The sequence below is a fragment of the Acipenser ruthenus genome, chromosome 4 (assembly GCF_902713425.1).
Source record: "Acipenser ruthenus chromosome 4, fAciRut3.2 maternal haplotype, whole genome shotgun sequence".
NCBI classification, from domain to species: Eukaryota; Metazoa; Chordata; class Actinopteri; order Acipenseriformes; family Acipenseridae; genus Acipenser; species Acipenser ruthenus.
In genome coordinates, this window is record NC_081192.1 from 75,802,357 (window position 1) to 75,823,500 (window position 21,144).

The window sequence follows — 21,144 nt, forward strand, 5'->3', positions numbered from 1 at the left end:
TGTTTACAAAAAAAGTTAAAATACAACAATAAGTCTAACTTTCCCTTCACTGACATCGCTTATTTGTGCTGTTGTATCACTAAGGCTGTTTCCAAGTCTCTGTTCTAGTATTAGGGTCGGTGGTGTGTGACAGAGTTTAGTAAAAATATCCATATGTATTTTTTGCAAAAAGACCCATTGTATTTTTGCATTATGAAAGTTTGTGGTTTTTAAATTGGATTTTTTTGTACCATTTTATTTTTACAATTGAAAATTGAACTATTTTATTTTTGTAACAATTAGTGTGTGAATCAATCAGAAAACACTGATTTGTGTTTATCTGAATTAATTTCATTAACATAATAAGCTCTCTGTATTTCTTTTTTGTTGTTTTGTGGATGAGTATTATAAATCACCTTGGTGCCCTTGGGTTGGATTTATATTTTGCCTTTCTTTCCCCCATTAGAATTGCCTTGGTGCCTTTGAAACTTCATGCCCAAAGGCAACATTGCCTTGCCCTTTATGACCTTAACTTCATGCCCTATTACTGTAACCCCCAATGGTGATCTCCATACATACTGCACTTGCTAAATTTAACACAAAAATGCTTTATTACTTCTAGTCTTTATTTCTGTCTTCTAGCTTTCTTGGACATTGTAGGTGCCTGTGTGCCGTGTGACTTTTCAGCTTAGAACAGCCATTTTTATTCTCGTTCTTATTGAGAAAAAAAAAAAAAAAAGTTTAATTTAATACGGTAATTAAAACAATTGGTTTGCCATATTGATGCCGTCCATTTTCCTCCATGTGGCCGGTGTGAAAGCATCCGTAAGATGTACAGTATTCTAAAAAAAAAGAAAAAATGTTACGCCGACACTTTGACGCGATGCTCTTGCTGTCAAAAGGCCTTTTGATCCTCACACGACAGCTCACAGCCGCTTGCTACTTCAATGTAGGGCTACTGTTACACACAAACGTATCATATTGGGTAATGAACAATAATATGCTTATCAATAATTTTTCAACACAATAAAATAGAATGAATGAAAAAACATTAGATAATATCACAATTGACTATAGTATTATAAATCTGTTTGGAAAAATCCAGCTCTCCTGATTGGTTAGCTGCGTTCTATCAGCCATACGTTAATCCCACACAACCTTTCAACAGACACATCACCTCTGATTCAGTTTCCTCCACGACTGTTCTAATTCTATAACATTAATATATAAGTAACCACTAACTTAAAAAAATAATAATCATAATAATGACCCAGAATCAAATGTTGATCTTAATGGAAAACCTGAAATCGGACAAAAGTATCAGTAATTCAAATTTCTTTAAAAGAAAAACGGCACAGTGAAATAATGGAACCAGAACTGAATCAATTCGAAGTTGACTGAAAACGAAAAAACAAAACCAAATAGGCTTCTAAATGGGCTGTGACTATCCTACAAAAAAGGAAGTTGGTAGACTGTGAAAAAAATACATGCATGACCGAAATTCTGAACTTAAAAAGGGAGGGTTATTTGGAAATTCAATGAAGATTAAAATAAAAATGGGACATTTGTCATCTTATCTATCTAGGTGTAAAGTAAATTTAAGTTTAATTTATTTTTCTTGAGATCGATCGCACTGTTCAAATATGTTGGGTTCCCCCCCCTCCCCATTCTTTAACAAACGGCTGTATTTAAATAATTAATTAAATGTGTTTTTAGCAGAAATTTATATGTCATATATATATTTTAATATTTGTCCTACGGAAAATACAGTTCCTGGCATTTAAACATGTAACTTTACCTTATTGTAAACAGGGTAGGTAAAGTTAACCACTATTATTAAATAATAAATTACACAATACAGTCCATTATATTAATTAATTTAACTCTCTCTCTCAAATGTCCAAACATCAGTGATCAATAATGAAAGTTAGGTTTTTATCAGATTTATGAAGTTTAAATATGTATGTCTGTGATAGAAAGAAAGAAAGGGTCAATGCTGTAAATCTCCCTCCCAACTAGAAAGGGCGCTGTGTAAGGGGGAAGGTATGCTGCCTCCTAGATCTGCCACCTCGGTGGTAGGTGGAAACCGGAAGGTAACCATATTAGGAGGGGCGCATAGCTGCAAGTACTCAGGACGATTCCATTGCAGCCAGCTGCGGGGCAGCCCTCTACTGGAGAAACCATGGCGACGCGTTGATTGCAGGGAGGAGTTTTCTGGGTATAAAGGGGAAGCAGCTATGTCAGTATCTCCCCTTGGGCTGAGAAACTGAGAGACGACCGGCCGGAGCTGGTGTTTTGTTTTCTATTTTATTATGTGTGTTTGTGTTTTCTCGTAGAGAAGCAGGAGGACTGGAGGCTGTAGCCACAGAGCCAGCACGGACCCCAGAGCACGCCCCTCACCACACAGCAAGCACGCACCACGATCCCCGAAGGAGAAGAGCACAGTTTCGTGCACGGAGGATTGTGGTTGCGGAGTGACTCATTTACTTTTTGGAGACTGAGTTTGTTTTTGTTTTACCCCGATATCATCGTTGATAGCGGGGTGGATTATTATTTTTAATTTGGATTATTTTTGTGATATTTGTGTTAACCATTAAAAGGATTATTCTTTGGGAGACAACAGTCCGGACATTCCACATCTTTTGCACTGCACCATTCATCCTGTCACAATGTCCAATGATGAAAATGTAAAATCAGCATGTAATAGGTTATACAGAAATTACGCAATACACATTAATTTTTAGTATACTTATGAATAAACAGATGTAAATCTATTAAAATAAAACACCTACAAATGTTTTCACTGGAACTATTTTCTTGTGCGTAATGATAAACTGTTATTGGAAAGGTTGTTTTAAATTTGCTGTGTTAATTAAAAATGTAAATAAATCTAATTGTATAAATCGTTTTATAATAGCACTCCAGGGGATGGGTTAGGGTGACACCAATGTAGCGTACCTCAGTTCCCCCAGGCAGGCGCATCACACAAGGCGAGGCAATCCACACACAGGCAGAGGGCGGCTGTGAACCTCTCGCACTAAAGCAAAGCGCCGATACCGCTGTATAAAAGAGGTGGCTCCCTTGCAAGGAGCGTATATCGGGCTTATGTCTTAGACTGTGATTACGTCACCTACCAGCCCTGCTGCTGCCTTCCCCCGTGCACACTACACTACATATAAAATGGCATGTTTTATGGAAAATGGTTAAACAGGAACATTCTAGTTTATTTATGAGAATATGATGCCACAACAGAAAGAGAGCAGTCAACGTACTGTGCAAAGCAATACTTCTATTTCTCATTTCAAGTGAAAGACCTTTGATTGACCCTGACCTGCCAACCTTAAATGGAATTTAACAAAAGGGGTATTGTTCACCTGTTACAGTATTTCCTGGTACAAGTGGACGTGGTAGTTATTGCTCTACATGTACTGCAACACAATTTCCAAAATGCTGTCCACCTGTTCAGTGATAACACCAGTCAGAAAAAACAAAACCCACATCTGTAATACAGGCCTGCATTATACTTGGCTTGCAAAACACCCGAAACAGTCCACCTTAAACCACTGCCACCATTTTAAGGAATATAGTATAGGCTACAGTAGTCTAGCGATGATCTGGTAGTTCAGATTGTTTCTTTTTTTTTTCTACAATTCCAGAAATACACAATGGTGTAAAAATAAAATGTGATTTAAAAGGATGGTTAAAAAGCAAAATCACTAACCATTCTGTCTGTGTTCTAGCAAACCATTGTGCATGGCTTGAAGCACTGTGCTTTCAGATTATAGCTGAACTGTAACCATTTAATTTATATAATTAATCTCTCTGCAACATACATTAATGAATCCCCCAGGATCCACCGTATATGCATTCCATCCCTTTAATTGATTCTAGGAAGCAATATTAAAGTGATTCAGCTTCTCTGCATCCGATTTTTGGACACTCACTGTAATAACGCACTTGCAGTGCAGTTTTTCCCTTTTGGAAAATGGTGTTAGATATTAAAAAAAGGAAGAAGTACAGGGATAATTGTAGGCACCTACATTGACTTTGAAGCTCTGCACTGTGCCATCCAGGAAGTGCACATTGCAGACGACCTCCGACCTGTTCTTGTCCTTTGGCAGCTCTGATACTCGTATGTTGCTTATTCTCCCACCCAACACACGAAGCCTGGAGTTCATTACTAAAGATGAATAGTCTACAACAGAAAAGAAAACATATTTATAAATTACTTTATAAGAAGAATTACAGATTCTTTGGTCTGTTACCTTTTTTTCAGGTGACAAATCAAAATAAAATTAGTTTCTTCAGACATTATGTTGGGGGGCCATCTGCTGGATTTGCATTTAAGACACAGGTTGTGTGCATTTTCTTATGCAGTCAGGGATTGCCGTGAATAACTGGCTTTTATAAAACCTTACAGATTTCGGCAACATTTTTAATAGGCCACTGGCTAACAGACAGTTTTCATTATATGTTTTTACTGTACGCAAGTTTGTAAAATAAATATCTTCATGTTGTATATTTTTAGAACTTTAGCCAACAAGGTTAGATTATAAATATATAATATACATATATAACCAAGTATGACATTACAAATGGATTGAAACAGTCATGTTACTCCTACTCAATGATGTTTAAAGTTAACCCAATCCCAACCACAAAAAATATATATACCTGTGTAATTGCAGATGTATATATAATAAAAATATATATAATATAAAAAATACCTGTGTAATTGCATATTATATATATGCAATTACACACACACACACATTATATATATATATATATATATATATATACACATACATACATACACACACACACACATTATATATATATATATATATATATATATATATATACATACACACACACACACACACATATATATATATATATAATAAAAACTTACATCTGCAATTACACAGGTCTGTTTTATACGTACAGTATGCATTTTCTGTTCCCACACCAAAAGATTACATAAAAATGTAGCTCTTGGTGAAACCCAGCATACAATTCAAAAAGCAATAGAGCAGTACTGTACTGTAGATCACTGCAATTTTTTGTACTTCATTTTATCACACACACCCCTTCTACTGTAGACATGCAGTAACTCCACCAGCAACCAAAAAACACATTGGAGTCTATTTTAATGATTCAAAAACAGCGATAAATCTTCATGCCGCCACACTGCATTGACCTCGCTACTGTACCATTCTATCACCAACTACAGTAAGTAATAGAACAGAAAAATTCTACATAATGCAACCTCACTATTTAATTCTGAGGTTGGAAGGTGAGCTTAATGGCTGTGCTTTGCTGAACAAGTAATGTTTGATAATTCTGGATACACATACATATTCCATGAAGTTGGGGGGGGTGGGGGATGACACATTGAAATGGTACAGACTTTGCACTTTATACACCACAGTAACTGTGGAGTATTAAAAGAGCAACCCTTTCTGGAATAAAACAGTCATGCTTTCTCTGTTTAACAGACATATCAGCAGTGTGGCGTTCCCTGTGACAATTAGGTCAGCATAAGTAAATATTACCAAGAAAAGAAATATTGTAAGCAGAGACAGAGCTTGGACTTGACAGCAAGGCTTTCAGTGGAAGTTGTCAAAATGAGCTCAAACATTTCCGTACCTAGAAATAGGTTTCCCCCTAGGCTAGGGTGCTACATCATTTACGAAGAGTTACTGAATAGTCAGATTCCTGCAGCAGTACCAAGTGCCCAGCTGATAAAGAGAGATAAGCCAGGCTTTTGTTGTTATGAAAAGGTGAAAGTTACAAAAATGCATTTGTGAAATAAATGTAATTTTTTGCTCATTTGGCCTCACTACTTAGACAGCTTCTTTTCCTTTTACTAAAAATCCTGGCGCATCCCCTTTTCAAATACATAAGCTGTTCCAACCCCAAGCACCACACACAAGCAGGAGTGGTTGAATACCTTTGAATCCCTGTATCATGAAATCAGCCAAATAGTTAATCAACTAATCACCCCTCCATTCTTGTACAGACTAAAATTGTTAACACATTTTTCAACACCAATATCAGCACAAAAAAATCCCCAGCTCACCAGACTGAAAACTACTTGCGTAGTGAGCGCTTTGTCCTTTGATGAAGTGCCCATTTTCAGAACAGACCTTGAACTAAGGTCCTATCCACACTGAAGCCTGTTAAAATTCCCCAAGGCCTAGGACAACAAAAGCAAGAATAATGTGTAATGAGTCCAACACCTTGGCAACAACAACCCCCCCCCCCCCCCCCCCGACAAGCATTGCTTTCCTGCCCAGTTCAGCCACTGGGACTCTCTCCCCTCCGCTCAACAGAGATAAGGTCACGAGAGGGCTGTGATTCCAGCTGCTATGGTTAGCATCTCTGGAATTCTCTTACCAACTACAGTAATTAGCAGTGCCACAGAGACCCTTGACATGTTTAACACACACACACAGAGGACAAAGGTATTGGCACTCTACACTTACAGTAATATACGATACTTCCAGAAAACATGCTAAATACAAGCATGTATATAAACAAATGGTATACTTGTTAACAGGCACAGCTGTAACGTCTGGTCATTCTGCAGGTAGTTAGTTACCTGCCGTCATTCCAGGAAGATATAAAGGAGAATTCTAATCCTTCCTTTTGGTTTGCCTACTGTGCTCTGCTCCTTGGCCTGGGTTTGTCTCCCCACAAGTGGAGAGACTGTTCCTTTTATACACCTGTGGCTGGGCTTAATTGACTGTTAATTAATTAATTAAGTCCAGCCAGAAAAATAGGTCATTATTTCAAACATTTGTTGAAGAACAGTTTGGATACACAGCAGATGATGGTTAAGACAAATGTGCTGGATTCACACTTAAGCAAAGCACTCGCAGCAAAACTACAACAAAGGAAATGGTTACAGAAACGCAAAGGAAATATGGAATATTAAAATTCACAATCAGAGCAATAAATCAAGAAGTGCCACAAAACAAATTCAACTGAAATGCTTGAAAGCAGCAGACGTCCAAAGAAAATTATGGGAACAGCAGTAGGAGAACTGTCTGAGCAGCGAACAAAAATCCAAGATTAACAGCCATGGTCTTAAAGAAATATAGTAGCATCAGGCATAAGACCAGGCTCTCCAAGACGTTTGCCCATCGAGGGTCCAGGACTCTCAACTAAACAAACTGAAGGTCCCAGTGAAAATGTTGACGGACCCAAAAAAGTCTTAATGCTATGGTACAGACATTTTTTTTTTTCTTTTTCCATTTATTAAAGTTTGGACCATTTTTAACAACAATAAAACTAACACTAAAAGCCACAAAAAGGCATAACAAAGGAATCCACAAAAGCTAAATTCCAGCATTTCTTTCTTTTACTCTATAGCTATGGTCACAATGGTCAAAATACCTGTACACAACATCAGAACTACTATTAATTCTGCCAAGAATTGGCAAGCAAACCAGATCTAATCCAGTCCAGGTTTTCACTCCAAGCAGGTTCTAATGTAGTTAGTGAAGCTGCTAAGAGGTAATTAACTAATTTAGGACCTGGTTGGAATAAAGACCACTACTGGAATAGAGCTCAAGGGCCAGAGGTGTACCACTGCAGTAGACCCTTAAACGTATCACTATTACTACAGTACAGCTAAATAAACAGTGAGAAAAATCCATTAAACTTCTGGGCCCTTTAATTGTCAGCAGCTGCAAACATCTTTCAAGCACAATTGTTTGGAAGCAGTCAGCAAGAAAGCCTGAAATGTCTGTAAAACAAGCAACCGTACGCAGAGTCACGTGAAAGCGATGCAACTCAACAGGTTCAGTCCTCTCCGATCCAATGATTACCAGGTCCACGTTTTCCAGTTCTCCACAGCAGGAACTACAACACAGAGTATGAGCTTGCTAACATTCTGAAGTTTGCACCTCGCACAACGCAGCTGCATTACCTTCATGAAACCCTGAATGCGATATGCCATATATCTGAATGGAGCAATATTACTTAACTGTCTGTGTCTTGGTACGTTGTTGAAAGATGCTGAGCTACAGGTCGACCTGACAGGTTGTGATTGGCTGAGTTGTGGGTACTGTAGTTGCAAAGTATTGATTGGCTGGTTTCGGTAGATCATAAAAACTAATTTGGACCAATACAGCAAGTCAAAATGAAAAAGCCGGTACTTGTGTGATTCATTTCCCTATATTTTACTCTAAGACAGTGTTTTTCAACCTGTGGTACACGTACCAGTTCTGCTACGTGTCAGGCTTGTATGGAGGGCCATTAGGGTCAAAAAACACATTCTTTAGAATGTGTACTCAATATTTGAAACGTGCACTAATTTGACTTTAAACAAATGCTGCTTTTGACACCGTAGACCAGGGGTGCCCAATCTTGGTCCTGGAGGGCCGGTGTCCTCCTGGCTTTTGTTCCAACTGCCCCCTAAATTACTTAATTGAACCAATCAAGCACTTATTAGTAGCTTTATTTCTCAAAATTAGCATATAAGAAATATGTTTTAGTTAGCTTTTTATTTGGGGTAGCACTGTAATAATAATCAATATAAAAATACACTTGTGGAGTTGAAATACACTACTGTGATTCTTGAAATGTATTTTTTGTTTACGACTAAGTCGCCCTGGGTATGGGCATCTGCCAAGAAATAAATAATAATAATAATAACAATAATAATAATAATAATAATAATAATAATAAAGTTAGCCATACATGAATCAAGAAATAGATGACCTTTAAAAAAGGTTATACTGCTCAGCTATGTTCCAGGACAATATTGATGACATCACTAATTCACCTACAGAACTTTTACTATTGCCATCAGTTGTACAAACACTGGAGCTGTTTTCTCCAAGCCAAATAAAAAGCTAACTAAAACATATTTCTTATATGCTAATTTTGAGAAATAAACATTCTAGGTAATTTAAGGAGCACCACATTGTTTCTAATAGTTTCTTTTTTTAAAATATTTGCAGACATTTTTCCCCTTTCAGAAAATACAGTACAACCAAAATGAAAAAGCATTACTGTGTAAAAAAATAAAAAATAAAAAAAATTAAAAAATCCTCAGGGACTGTCAAGGAGGCTCTTACAGATCAGTCGTTGAGAGACACTGCAGCATAGCACAGCACAGCATGCATCTCCCACAGGGTTTAACGCATGAAAAATTCCACTAAAACCACCAAGACTACTGTAAAGGGTCACACAGTGCAAGCACATGCAACCAACCTGTCACGGTGATGCTTCATACAGCATTCAGAACCAGGTCAGCAGTTCACTTTTACAGTAGTTCATTCAGGGCAATATCAAAAAAGCAAGGTGTTTAGTGCTGTAATGTACAAACTGCTGCAGCACAAAGCCCAGTCACAGTTTTTAAAAGATAATGTTTAATGTACAGTACAGTTCAAAGGTGAATGTGTCTCAGCTGCTGCTTAGAAACAACAGTATAACTTTTCTGAGATATTATACTGTTTATCTGGCACCAGTCTGTATATAACACTTATTATAAAAACTATTTATCTGACAACCTCATTAAAATGTGTCTAACCGGTACTGTAAATGGCAAGCATTTTCAGTCTACCTCTACAGTTAGGAAATCTTATCCTATACAATTTTTCAAAGCTGTTAGTTAGTTTAAGTACAGCATCTTTAAACAGCATGGTAGTAAAAACAACCATAAATAATTTAAAGCAGAAAATGTCAAGCCATTAAGTGTACAGTATACTCAAATGAAAACACTGCACTACACCCACTACAGTAGAAAGATACTTGGAAATGGAAATGTGGTTTGCTCAACCTGCAGAACTTTGGTCTGGTTTTTAAAGAGCAAGTGACATTAAGAGATTTAGAAAAAAAAATCGTTTGACCTGGGAAAGCATTTCAAAAAGCCCAGTTTCTTATCAAAATTGCCCAAATTTCTCTATGGCTACCAGTCAGTACGGCCTCTTGACCAGATTCTGTCAGTTATTCCTGCAACTCATCTGAGAAGTACAATGCAAACTAGACAGTAAATTAGATTTTAATTAAGTATTACTCTACTATAATACCGCAGGAAAAATTGCAATTCTCACAGCTTATATAGGTCTAGCATATTATATAACATGTCCACAAACATTTGCATACATTGCCGTCTAGGGTTTTTTTCAAATTTGACTTCCATTTTCAAATGCTTTAGCCATGCAGTGTATTTGCAGACATGGAGACTACTCTATTTATTAATGTCTTTGGTAATCTACTTTGTGCACTGTGCATTTATTTACCAAAACAAAATCAACACCCATTCAGTCTGTATATATAGTGCCTGCATTTGTACCATTCTTGGCTCTATGAATACATTCCTTTGTAGGTGTTTAGACTATTTGGCACATTCCAGAAACATTGTAATTATTTGCTATACCTGATCCAGGTCCATGTATTAAACAAACAATTACAGTGGGGCGGGGCCTCACATCTCTTTCATCATGTGCAGCTGTTGAAACTAAACATGCAAAACATACGGAAACAAAAGGACCCATTGAGGAGATTGTCAGAAAAGCACACAAGGCATCATATCATTTTTGTTTAACTTCTGGTTGCAGATTGAATTGTACTGTGAACTGCAGGCACAGTATACAAACAGTATTGCCCCGTGACCTCTTTACTATTAAAGAAATATGAAAAAATAAGAAATCACAGGCTCAACATTTTATTTCAACGTATTTTCTTTCTAATATCTCTTATTCATTAAAGAGAAGACTTTGTTCTTCAACATACTTATTTTTATTTGGTTTTACAATTTGCCCTCTTGGCGAAACCATAAGCCAGCGCACACACATAGCTACAATTTACCTTGCTTTCTCGTGTTTGTGCCTTGCTTTACAGTAGTGTTTACACTACAGTACTGTATTTCATTTTTTTAATCATACTTTTCCCTACAATGTAGTACATCTGTGTGAACATATACTGAAATGAGGAGAAAGTAAAGGAAGTTAGTCTAAACACTATTTTGAAAATTGCATCGAATATGTTATCACTGCAATCTTTTCCCTCATGGAGACGTGTGATTTCTCTTGCTACCTAAAAACAGCACCGCATCAGTTCATCTAAAGCATCTATGAATATCAGCACAGATGCAGGAATATTACAAAAAAAGATGGATTACTACTTAGCCATCAAAATTCACCTAAAACAAAAAACACAAATCCTCAAGTGTTGATAAAGGGTGTTGTAGCAGTTAAGTCATTTAATAATAATTCTGCATATTAAAAGACAGTGTAACATATTGTGACAAACTGCTTTTAAAACATTTTTAAAAAAAAATCCTGAGAACATTTAGCAATATTGCTCTTACATGGCAGGCTGGACTCTGCAACACGTCATTCTTATACAAGGCATTATTGGTTTTGTGTATGCCCATCCCTGCAATGTTTCAGTGTGCTAGGAATTAAACAGTACTATACAGTATAGTAGCAAAGGAGTGTTTCCAAGTGTAAAAAGGCAATAAAACATGCTATGCCAGTGAAAGAGAAAGAATGCAGCTACATTGCTCGACTGTGGTAATGTCATTACAATTTGGGCTCACCTATAACTTTTAGAGGTCAATTTTATTGATCTACTGTAGGTGGTTTGGTCAAAGGCTAACCCCAGCTTTAACTCCCTGCTTTTATGTACAGCTTGCCTGTCCACAGGATGACTGCATTTAATATGACATCTTATTAACTTCTTTATCACTTTCACTTGCCATGCTATTTGGTAAATAAAGTTAGACCTCCTTTAAAGATGTCCAGCTTTGGGCAAAACAAACTAAAAAATAAAATACTGTGTGCTGCAAGCTTGCAGACATAACACATCCATCTTTCATGGTAGACTGAAAAACAGTTACATTGCACACATGTATTGTAGTATATGGCAGTCTTAATTTACCAGAACAGTTGTTCCATAAGGTTACTGGCTAGTGTAGATCTAGGAATGGGACAAGCTCAAACTAAAATTGCAGAAATATGAGACGCTGTACTGTGTTTCACTAGATTTTAGATTTGTTTCACTTTCAGTACAGCAGCCCCTAAAAGAATATTAAAGTCTTTCATTAGTTTCATAAAGCTCCTGACACTGGCACAGATAAAGTTACTGTATTTTTAGAAGCTTTCTTAGTTGTTTTCATGGTTGCCAAGAACAGTGTATTAGTTGTTAATAATACAGTCGTCCCGGAACGCTATAAATACCCAGACGTTTGTTTACAGTTAAAGTTAGACAAAACAGAGCTGTGTGTGCTGTACATCTGCAAGTACAAGCAGATCCACGAGGAAGTGGGCATTTAATTTCATGTCATTACTGAGATCTACTTCCTAGGAACATTAATTAAGTGAGGGCAGTGCAGTGCAATGCAATGACTTATTACTTGCGTAACCAACTCAGCTTTTTGTCTTGAGCTGAAATGTATTATTACCCCATCATCCCACACATTTCAGAGGTATGGGGTGGGGGACTGAAAAAAGCCAATGCAATGCATCAGTTTTGAAAAAGACAACGATTTTAGTGTAGAACTTAAGCTTAGGAGCAGTTGTTTGCAATGTCCCAAATCAAAGTTTCACAGAAGACTTCTCTGTAATGGGCATTAGAAACTGCTTCAGTATGTTATTTATTTGATGTTTATAATTAAGAATCTCCAATGGGGTTGTTGATCTGGGATTTTGGCAGTGTAGCTGATAGTGCGGCACAAACCGATTATTCAATGATTTGGATGGAGCGCTTCACAGAAATCAGGTGCGGACAATCAGGTGAGGGTCACGTTAATTGGGTGAAATTATCATTCCATGTGAACAAGTGAAGAAACAGCTGCTAGATTTGTGATGATCGCTGCTTTTCTTAGACTCAAATCCAAGCTACTGTTTCTTTAGTTGTTTCACTTGGAATGGTAAAATTAGCCCAATTAACATCAATGACCCTCACCTGTGAAGAGCTTGAACGGAATAAATCGCTTTGTGCACTAGATGACATTCTTTTCTGTCCTAGTTGCACTCACTCTGCTTAGCTTGAGAATCCAAGGTGGTAGAGCTGTTGCAGGTAACCATTGCACAGCACAAAGAACAACCGCCACAGTAGTCATTTCTGTCAGACAGAAACCAATTGACTTAATAAACCCCTACGACATTATTTGTGCGTCTAATTATTTATCCAAGTCCTTATACTGTAAATGTTAAAATACAGTACTGTATGGTGAAGTGACAAGTATTCAATCACCATTGTTACCTCTTAGTGTAGTGGCACCTAAAACATTATCCATTTACAATCGATGCAGAATAACTGGGTGGGACATTTGTACTTCATTCTATCCTATTTTGACACTATATCCATTTTATTGGCAAGGAGTAAGAAGTATATTAAAGGACGAGATAGCAACCTGTGATTGTCAAGCTGGATAAATACAAACTAAAAATAAATAATTTAAGCTACTACTACTACAATTTTGATTTTAATCCTAGCAGTTATTTCACTTTGCAAATGCTAACATTTTTAGTCAATGCCCTTTTTATACTGGGGCACTGATTTTATTTCACAAGTGGTGTTTCCTGCCAGAATTGGCAGTCTAAACGAGCTTCCTCTAGCAGGAATTTCATCAATTTCTTTATTGTTGAGAACACCCATATCAGTCATCAAATTTCACTTGGCATGTATTAATGATTTTGTGACCAGTAGCTGGAGTCTTTTTAGATTAAGAAAGGAAGGTAACTGTACAAAAGGATGATCTTGAAAAATACATGATTTAAATGTCCTGGTAAAAAATAAATAAATAAATAAATAAATAAATAAAATATTTAACATAATTTGCAGGGACTGGCCTTCTTGGTTTTACTGTTAATGATTAGTACGAAGTACCAAGGTCATTTTGATATACATGTTCTTTAAAAACAAACAAACAAACAAACAAACAAACAAACAAATCTGCACTGTCCACTCCTTCTCATTTTACTGCAAGTTGAAGATGCAACAGCTGATAAGTCAAGATAGATGCTTCTTTCTTGATACAACAACTGAAAATCTGTCAAAGGACGTACATGGATTGGACTTATCAGAAATGTGGCTTATTTTATTTATTTTTTTTGGAAAAGGTGGGAATAGAGGCAAGCAAACTGCTTGGGGAGGGAGGTATGGGGGGACAACATGCTATCTACATCACACATTGTGTATGGTCCGAAAAGCAATTGTGAATTACACAAAACACACTGCGATCTCACTGAGGCCATTCACGAATCACGTGGTGCGGTGTAGGGATGTACAATAAAGTATGTGACATTTATTGTATATCTTTCACTCTAGATTTACAAAACAGTAAATAAATAAATATCTATATATATATATATATATATATCTATATATATATATATATATATATATATATATATATATATATATATATATATATATATATATATATATATACACATACACACACACACACACACACACACACACACACACACACACACACACACACACAAGGAAACATGAAAAAAAAAAATTATAATTATAGTATTTTATTTTATTAAGCTCCTGTGGCTTCTTGTGGTTTTATAGATTGTGAGCATTTCATGAACCCCAATTGTCTTCCTCATTCTCCTGGGTATGAGATTTAATCATGTTCATCCCATCCATGGCAACATGTCAACACATTCAAGCCCATTAGGTCAGTTGTCTTTAGGGCAGATTACATGCATGAGGTCAGCATTAAAGTGAGGATCAAACTGAATTAATTTACTGTTAATACTGTTATGTACTGATACAGAAAGGTCTCATTGCTTTGAAGAAAATTCATAGGCTGCAACAAGCAGATCAGTTCTTTTTTCAATTAGATGATATGCATCGGTATTACATTTTTCTATACTGAAACACTGCCACATGAAAGAGAAGAGAAAAAAATAAAATAAAAGATTGGACAGTGAATACATTTCATTATCATCCGACAGGGACTCAAATATCAGACCAGGTTATTGCCTTGAAGGTATCAATGCCAATCCAAATTAGTAGAAAATGGCCAGCTGCCAGACTCCCTGGATTCTGAAAGTCATATCTCAGAAGTTCATCAGCATTTGACCTGTTGAGTACTAGGGTTGTACATAGGGCCTGAACTTTACGGTTTTTATTTTCTAAATCTCTACCTCCCTTTAAATGTTAAATTAGTAGTTGTTAAGCTGTCACTGCATCCTAATAAAAGAGAAAACTACCAATTAAAAGACTGGGTTTAAGATTATTTTTGTATTTGCTACACATCAAGAAGATTTCCTGACCGAGAAGCGAGAGAAGACAGCAGCTACTGTATGTGAGGTACGGTTGGAATTCCTTTCAGTTTGACAGCTGGCGTTGGGGTCGTGCTCTGTTGCTGGTGAATGAGTACGTGTTTCCTTTATCAACCAGACGGCTAATATGGGAAATATTAACATGATGAGTCCACTGAAAAAATTGCTCACCAGTTATTATAAAAAAAAAACCAACAACACAAAACTGCACTAACGAAATGTCGCCATCAACAGTATTACACGCTACAGTACATTATAGCGGCTGTTCAAACTAGAAACCTTTGAGAAACACAAAATCAGGTACCAGATGTGAAAAATGTCCTTTGCGCCATACTTGCTTCATTTCCCAGTTATCCTTAGGGGATTTTTTTTTTCCCTTTTTCAATTGCGAATACTGTAGACCAACAAGTCAGTTTCAGGGTATGACTACTAATGCTACAATTCAATATAATAATCCTTTCTTTAAATGGTTAAAGCACAGAACTGGGAGTCAGGCAAATTTTTTCAAATCCCAGCCAAGACACTTGCTTTGACCATCCAATAATAATTAATAATTCCCCTACAGTACAGTATAAAGTAACTGTCTAAATTCAATTCACCTATTTTAGAATACTGCATGCTTGTTTCATCATTCAAAATTGCCATTCAATTGTAAGCCCTTTCAACTGCATTGGTGCCAGCTGCTCTAATATAGTATGCATTAAGTCAAAGGGTCACAGCTTCTCAGCAGGTGAAGCCAAGGGAGTTAGAAGGTCACAACATCACCTGACTTTTTTGGAATAAACAAAAGTGAAACAAGCTTACAAAATAGGTTAATTTAGCTAACATATGAACAAAACAAACAAAAAAGGGACCATGGATGTAATACAACATACAGTATATATATATATATATATATATATTATATATATATATATATATATATATATATATATATATATATATATATATATATATATATATATATATATATATATACACACACATTATATATATATATATATATTATATATATATATATATATATATATATATATATATATATATATATATATATATAAAAACACATTAGGCATTTAAGGCTATTTACCCATTAACTATTTTTACTCTATGTGAGCAATATCGGCTGAAATACTGTAGAAGAACTGGCACATCTCAGACTACAGTGGCTAACGTTAAACTTGTTTGTTTGAGGGGATGTGTAATGTAACAAAACCCATACCACCACAGATATTGAATTACTGTACTATATAGGGGTATGGGGAAAATATACAAACCCTACTGTAAAAATACAGCTTACAATCTAACCTTTTTCTGGTCTTCAAAAACAAAAAGGAAAACCAAAAAGTGGACAGGTTTTTATGGACCAACTGTTTTCACTTTCAAAGCTCACCACATGTTAATTCCACCATTAGGTTTAGGGCACAGTCTGGTGTAATGCTTCCTTTAAAAAAATGAAGGACTTGGAAAAACAAAGAGCTAACAGGGGGCTACTGCTATACAATGAAGCTGCTGCAGGAGCCTTTGTTCACCTAGACCGCAGCACACCAATGGAGATCTTTAGAGCTGGCATGCCTCCTGTATTGAAAACCCGGCACTGTTGTACTTGAGTTCAGCATTTCAGCTCTGAGCCAGGCACAAGCTTCCTGTGTTGTGTAAATTGAGGAAACTCTACAGCTTCCTTTATAACTTACTTCCACTTGTAAAACCAGTGTAAAATCAAATGAACAGCAGACCTCATTAATCCAGCAGTCATCTAGGAAAAACAGCTACTGTTACAGTACTAAAGATAGACAGATCTATAGATAGACAAAGGAGAGAGAGAGAGAGAGAGAGAGAAAGAGAGAGAGAGAGGAGAAGCAGGGTTGGGCCTGGGCCGAACCTAGACACAAGTCCTACAATTACTATCTGTTTATTTAGCAGACACCTTTATCCAAGGCGACTTACAGAGACTAGGGTGTGTGAACTATGCATCAGCTGCAGTCACAACAACGTCTCACCCGAAAGACGGAGCACAAACAGGTTAAATGACTTGCTCAAGGTCACACAGTGACTCAGTGAGTGAGATGGGATTTGAACCAGGGACCTCCTGGTTACGTGCTAATTTCTTTAACCACCAGACCACACAGCCTACAACAGGACATTGCTCTAGGTGTATGGTATGTGATAGAATTGGTGTTCTTTAGGAACTATTATTGCAGAAGACTCATTTTCCCTGTTAAGTTCCAAGTAGATATTTAAAAAATGTGCAATGTAACAACATCAACATAGTATGTTTATTAGCCTGTAGCACTGATCATATCAGGAGCACTACAGTAGGTGGTCCTTCCTCATTGTGGGTTCTGAAAATTATGAATAGACAAAAGGGATCACATGTTGCTAACTTTACCGTCCATTCTCAACCTGTTGTTGAATTAAAGAAGACAGGGTTTGATTTTAATGCTTGTCTGTTTTCCCCAGGGCAGGCAAAAATGTAGGACGGACAAGTGCTTCCAATGTACTCTGTGGTCCATAGGACAAGTGCTTGATGAATATTTTTTTTTTATTTATTTAGTTATTTTTTTTATACATTTAGTAGGTCGCCAATTGTTTATCATTTTTTCCCCAAATTAGAATGGCCAATTATTTTTAGGCTCAGCTCACCGCTACCACCCCCGCACTGTTCGTCTTCGGGAGGTCAAAGATGTACACATGCTGTCCTCCGAAGCGTGTGCCGTCAGCCGACTACTTCTTTTCATATTGCAGACCCACCATTTTTTTTTTTTTTTTTTAATTGTGTTGTTCTCAGAGCTACAGCGTCTGAGAACAACGCAGCTCTGGGCAGCTTACAGGCAAGCCCGCAGGCACCCGGCAAGACTACAGGGGTCACTGGTGCGTGATGAGCAGTGAGCTGAGGACACCCTGGCCAACCCAAGCACCCCGTGTGCAGCACAAACCCATTAAACTAGGCATACACCAATCATGGAATCTGAAATCGGCACGATTATTAATAAAATACCATCATCTGTAAATCGCCGGTTTCACTGTCATTATCACCTATTATTATTTATTTATTATTACTTTAACGTTTAACATGGGGGTCAAATCCAATCCAGGCTCTATACAAATTGCCTGTGGGTCTCCCCATCAACCAAGCAAACTCGGCACTGGGATGTGTTCTGGGTGTGGTGGCTCACGGTATAAAAAGTGCAATCTTATTTATAACTTGTATTTGTTGTTTCAAACTTTTAGTCATGTTAACACTGTATAATAATAGATGGTATGTTAATAACATCTATTAGCAATGTGGGCAGCAGTGTGGAGTAGTGGTTAGGGCTCTGGTCTCTTGGCCGGAGGGTCGTGGGTTCAATCCCAGGTGGGGGACACTGCTGCTGTACCCTTGAGCAAGGTACTTTACCTAGATTGCTCCAGTAAAAACCCAACTGTATAAATGGGTAATTGTATGTAAAAATAATGTGATATCTTGTAACAATTGTAAGTCGCCCTGGATAAGGGAGTCTAAGAAATAAATAAAATAAATAAATGTATAACCAACACTTGCTTAAGGTTTTCCAGTTATTTTCACACAGTTCATCATCTGCAATTCTTGGGAAGAAATTATTCAGAATAGAAACACATTGTCTGTGTTTTCTGTTGCATGTGTCTGACACGAGTAATGTTTGATGCACATTATTATTTATTATTATTATTTGTTTATTTAGCAGACGCCTTTATCCAGGCGACTTACAGAGACTAGGGTGTGTAAACTATGCATCAGCTGCAGAATCACTTACAATTACGTCTCACCCGAAAGACGGAGCACAAGGAGGTTAAGTGACTTGCTCAGGGTCACACAATGAGTCAGTGGCTGAGGTGGGTTTTGAACCGGGGACCTCCTGGTTACAAGCCCTTTTCTTTAACCACTGGACCACATAGCCTCCTACTATTATATGAAAAAATAAAAACATTTAATGCTTGTACTATTGTACTAAGCAGTACACAAGTTTTTATGTTAACTACGTTGTATTGAGTTTGAAATGTTAAACAAGAAATACAATATGAATAATACAGTACAATTTATAAACATTTCAAGCTTGAAAAAACACAGATTTATAAAATGCAGGTTTTAGTGTTGCGTGACTAAATATAACCAATTTTGGTCTTCAAGAATCTCTCGATTTTTTTTTTTAAGACACACATGAAGACAATCCAAACAAACAAAGGATGTTCTATTTGCTTTAAGGCGGTGCTTTCCAAAGGTTGAGCCTGTGCTTGTCTATAATTTTTTTTTTTCTTAAGTGGAATGATAAGAATCCGAAATATTCCCTATCCAAATCACACCTAAATATAAAACTATGAAAGCAGGATGTGCTTCAGCAGCAGAAGGTTTCACCACCCCCCTCCCCCTCCTGTTGTAGTGTAAACCCCAACCATCCTCCCTTCCCACTTCACAGTCAGTCCACTGCACCATTAGGATTGAAAACATCAATAAATGTCCCAGCAGTGCCTCCTGAAAATCGCCAATAAAGGGATTCCTGGAAAGAGCTTCACTTTCAGACTTGGCTTCAATTTTATTTTTTAATGCTAACATTATTGGTTTTCAAATCTTTACTTTTCAAAATGTATTCATCTGGTTATTTTAACACCAGTATCAGCAGGAGAATACAGTACCTACACTATCCATATCTGTACAACATCTATGTGTTCCAAAAATATAAGAATTTAACCATTTCATCCTCCAATTGGAATTTTGAACAGGTTTCATACTTTTGACAGTCTCAGACCAGCTGTTTAAAATGCAGTTACACGGTGCAGTACATCGAAATCATTAAAAATGGTGCTGTAGCTCGTAATAGCAGTACCTATTTTTGTGTTGGTACAGTCCTTATCATTTCCTTTGGGGTTAGACAACAACTTCTTGCTTCAATTAATTAAACTTTCTCCCTAGTTACTGTATATTATTTTTCTCCTGCATCCCCCCAAATCTCTTTATGAACAAATGTGACAAGAACAGTAGGTTGTTTACAGGGAGAGAAAGGAACAAAACATCCCTGTAGGAGTGCCGTGTGTCCTTAGAGAACTGGCTTTAGAGAACGGTCCGTCAGACGGGAGAAGGTTACTAACTGTCCATACAGATGAGAGATTAAGCATATTCCAACTCACAGCCAAGACTCAACAAAACAGCACCTGTCAGTCTGCACTGTGTCTGTGTGAGGACTACTCCACTCTGCTGCATTGAGGGCACAGAATAGCAGCTGGAGTCTTTACCAAGCTTAAAGAGGCAGACGCCAAATCTAAAAATACTTTGCAGGTTTTACGTTAACAACAACAACCCCTCTGATCTACAGTGGTATCCACATCACCTGAATGAGCCTCTAAATCCACCCAAATCATTATGACCAGAAACCCTTCTTTAAATCCCGTAACCTACAAACAAACCATCTTTGTTTAATTAATCATGGGAACTTTTGATCCACCCCAGCCTAAAATATTACAAAACGTATATAGTATAAATGAATGAGTCCTTCTCGGAAAACAGTCGACTGTGTAAATTTATCTGGGTTTGCCTGGTGTGTGTGAATTTTTTTTTTTGCATTTTTAAAAAAAAAAAATAAAAAGTAAAATTGGATAGTAAAATACATCATTGTACTGTACTGTGTATTAAACTAGAACTGCCACGGCAGTCATTTGACGGTTTGACGGTTTCAAATTTAAATTGCTCTGCATGTCTGAGTTATGCGGTTGTCCATTTATGACTTTTCCTAAATACATGTAATAAAAACCCTGACGGCGTTTGAAAGGCAGGATCACGAAAATAAGGAAGTTAATCCCGCCCACCTAGAACCGCCAAACAATACATGTTTATTTTGAATAGATTATTCAACAATATTCTATTTTTATATACAGGCCTGTT

General features: G+C 36.9%; 1 protein-coding gene across 7 annotated transcripts in view; it reads right to left on the bottom strand.

Annotated features, from left to right (window-relative positions):
* Positions 1–21,144, bottom strand: part of LOC117400475 (tyrosine-protein phosphatase non-receptor type 3-like) — a 141,159-nt gene that overhangs the window by 85,968 nt on the left and 34,047 nt on the right. For 5 of the 7 annotated variants that reach the window (XM_034000509.3, XM_059022798.1, XM_059022795.1 and 2 more), the window contains exon 2: positions 4,020–4,174. In XM_034000509.3, the coding sequence (XP_033856400.1) occupies positions 4,020–4,174 (155 nt within the window). Of the gene's footprint in view, positions 1–4,019; positions 4,175–6,064; positions 6,161–6,586; positions 6,651–21,144 lie in introns of those variants that run through there. The other 2 variants (XM_059022793.1, XM_059022796.1) reach the window with 2 other exon arrangements.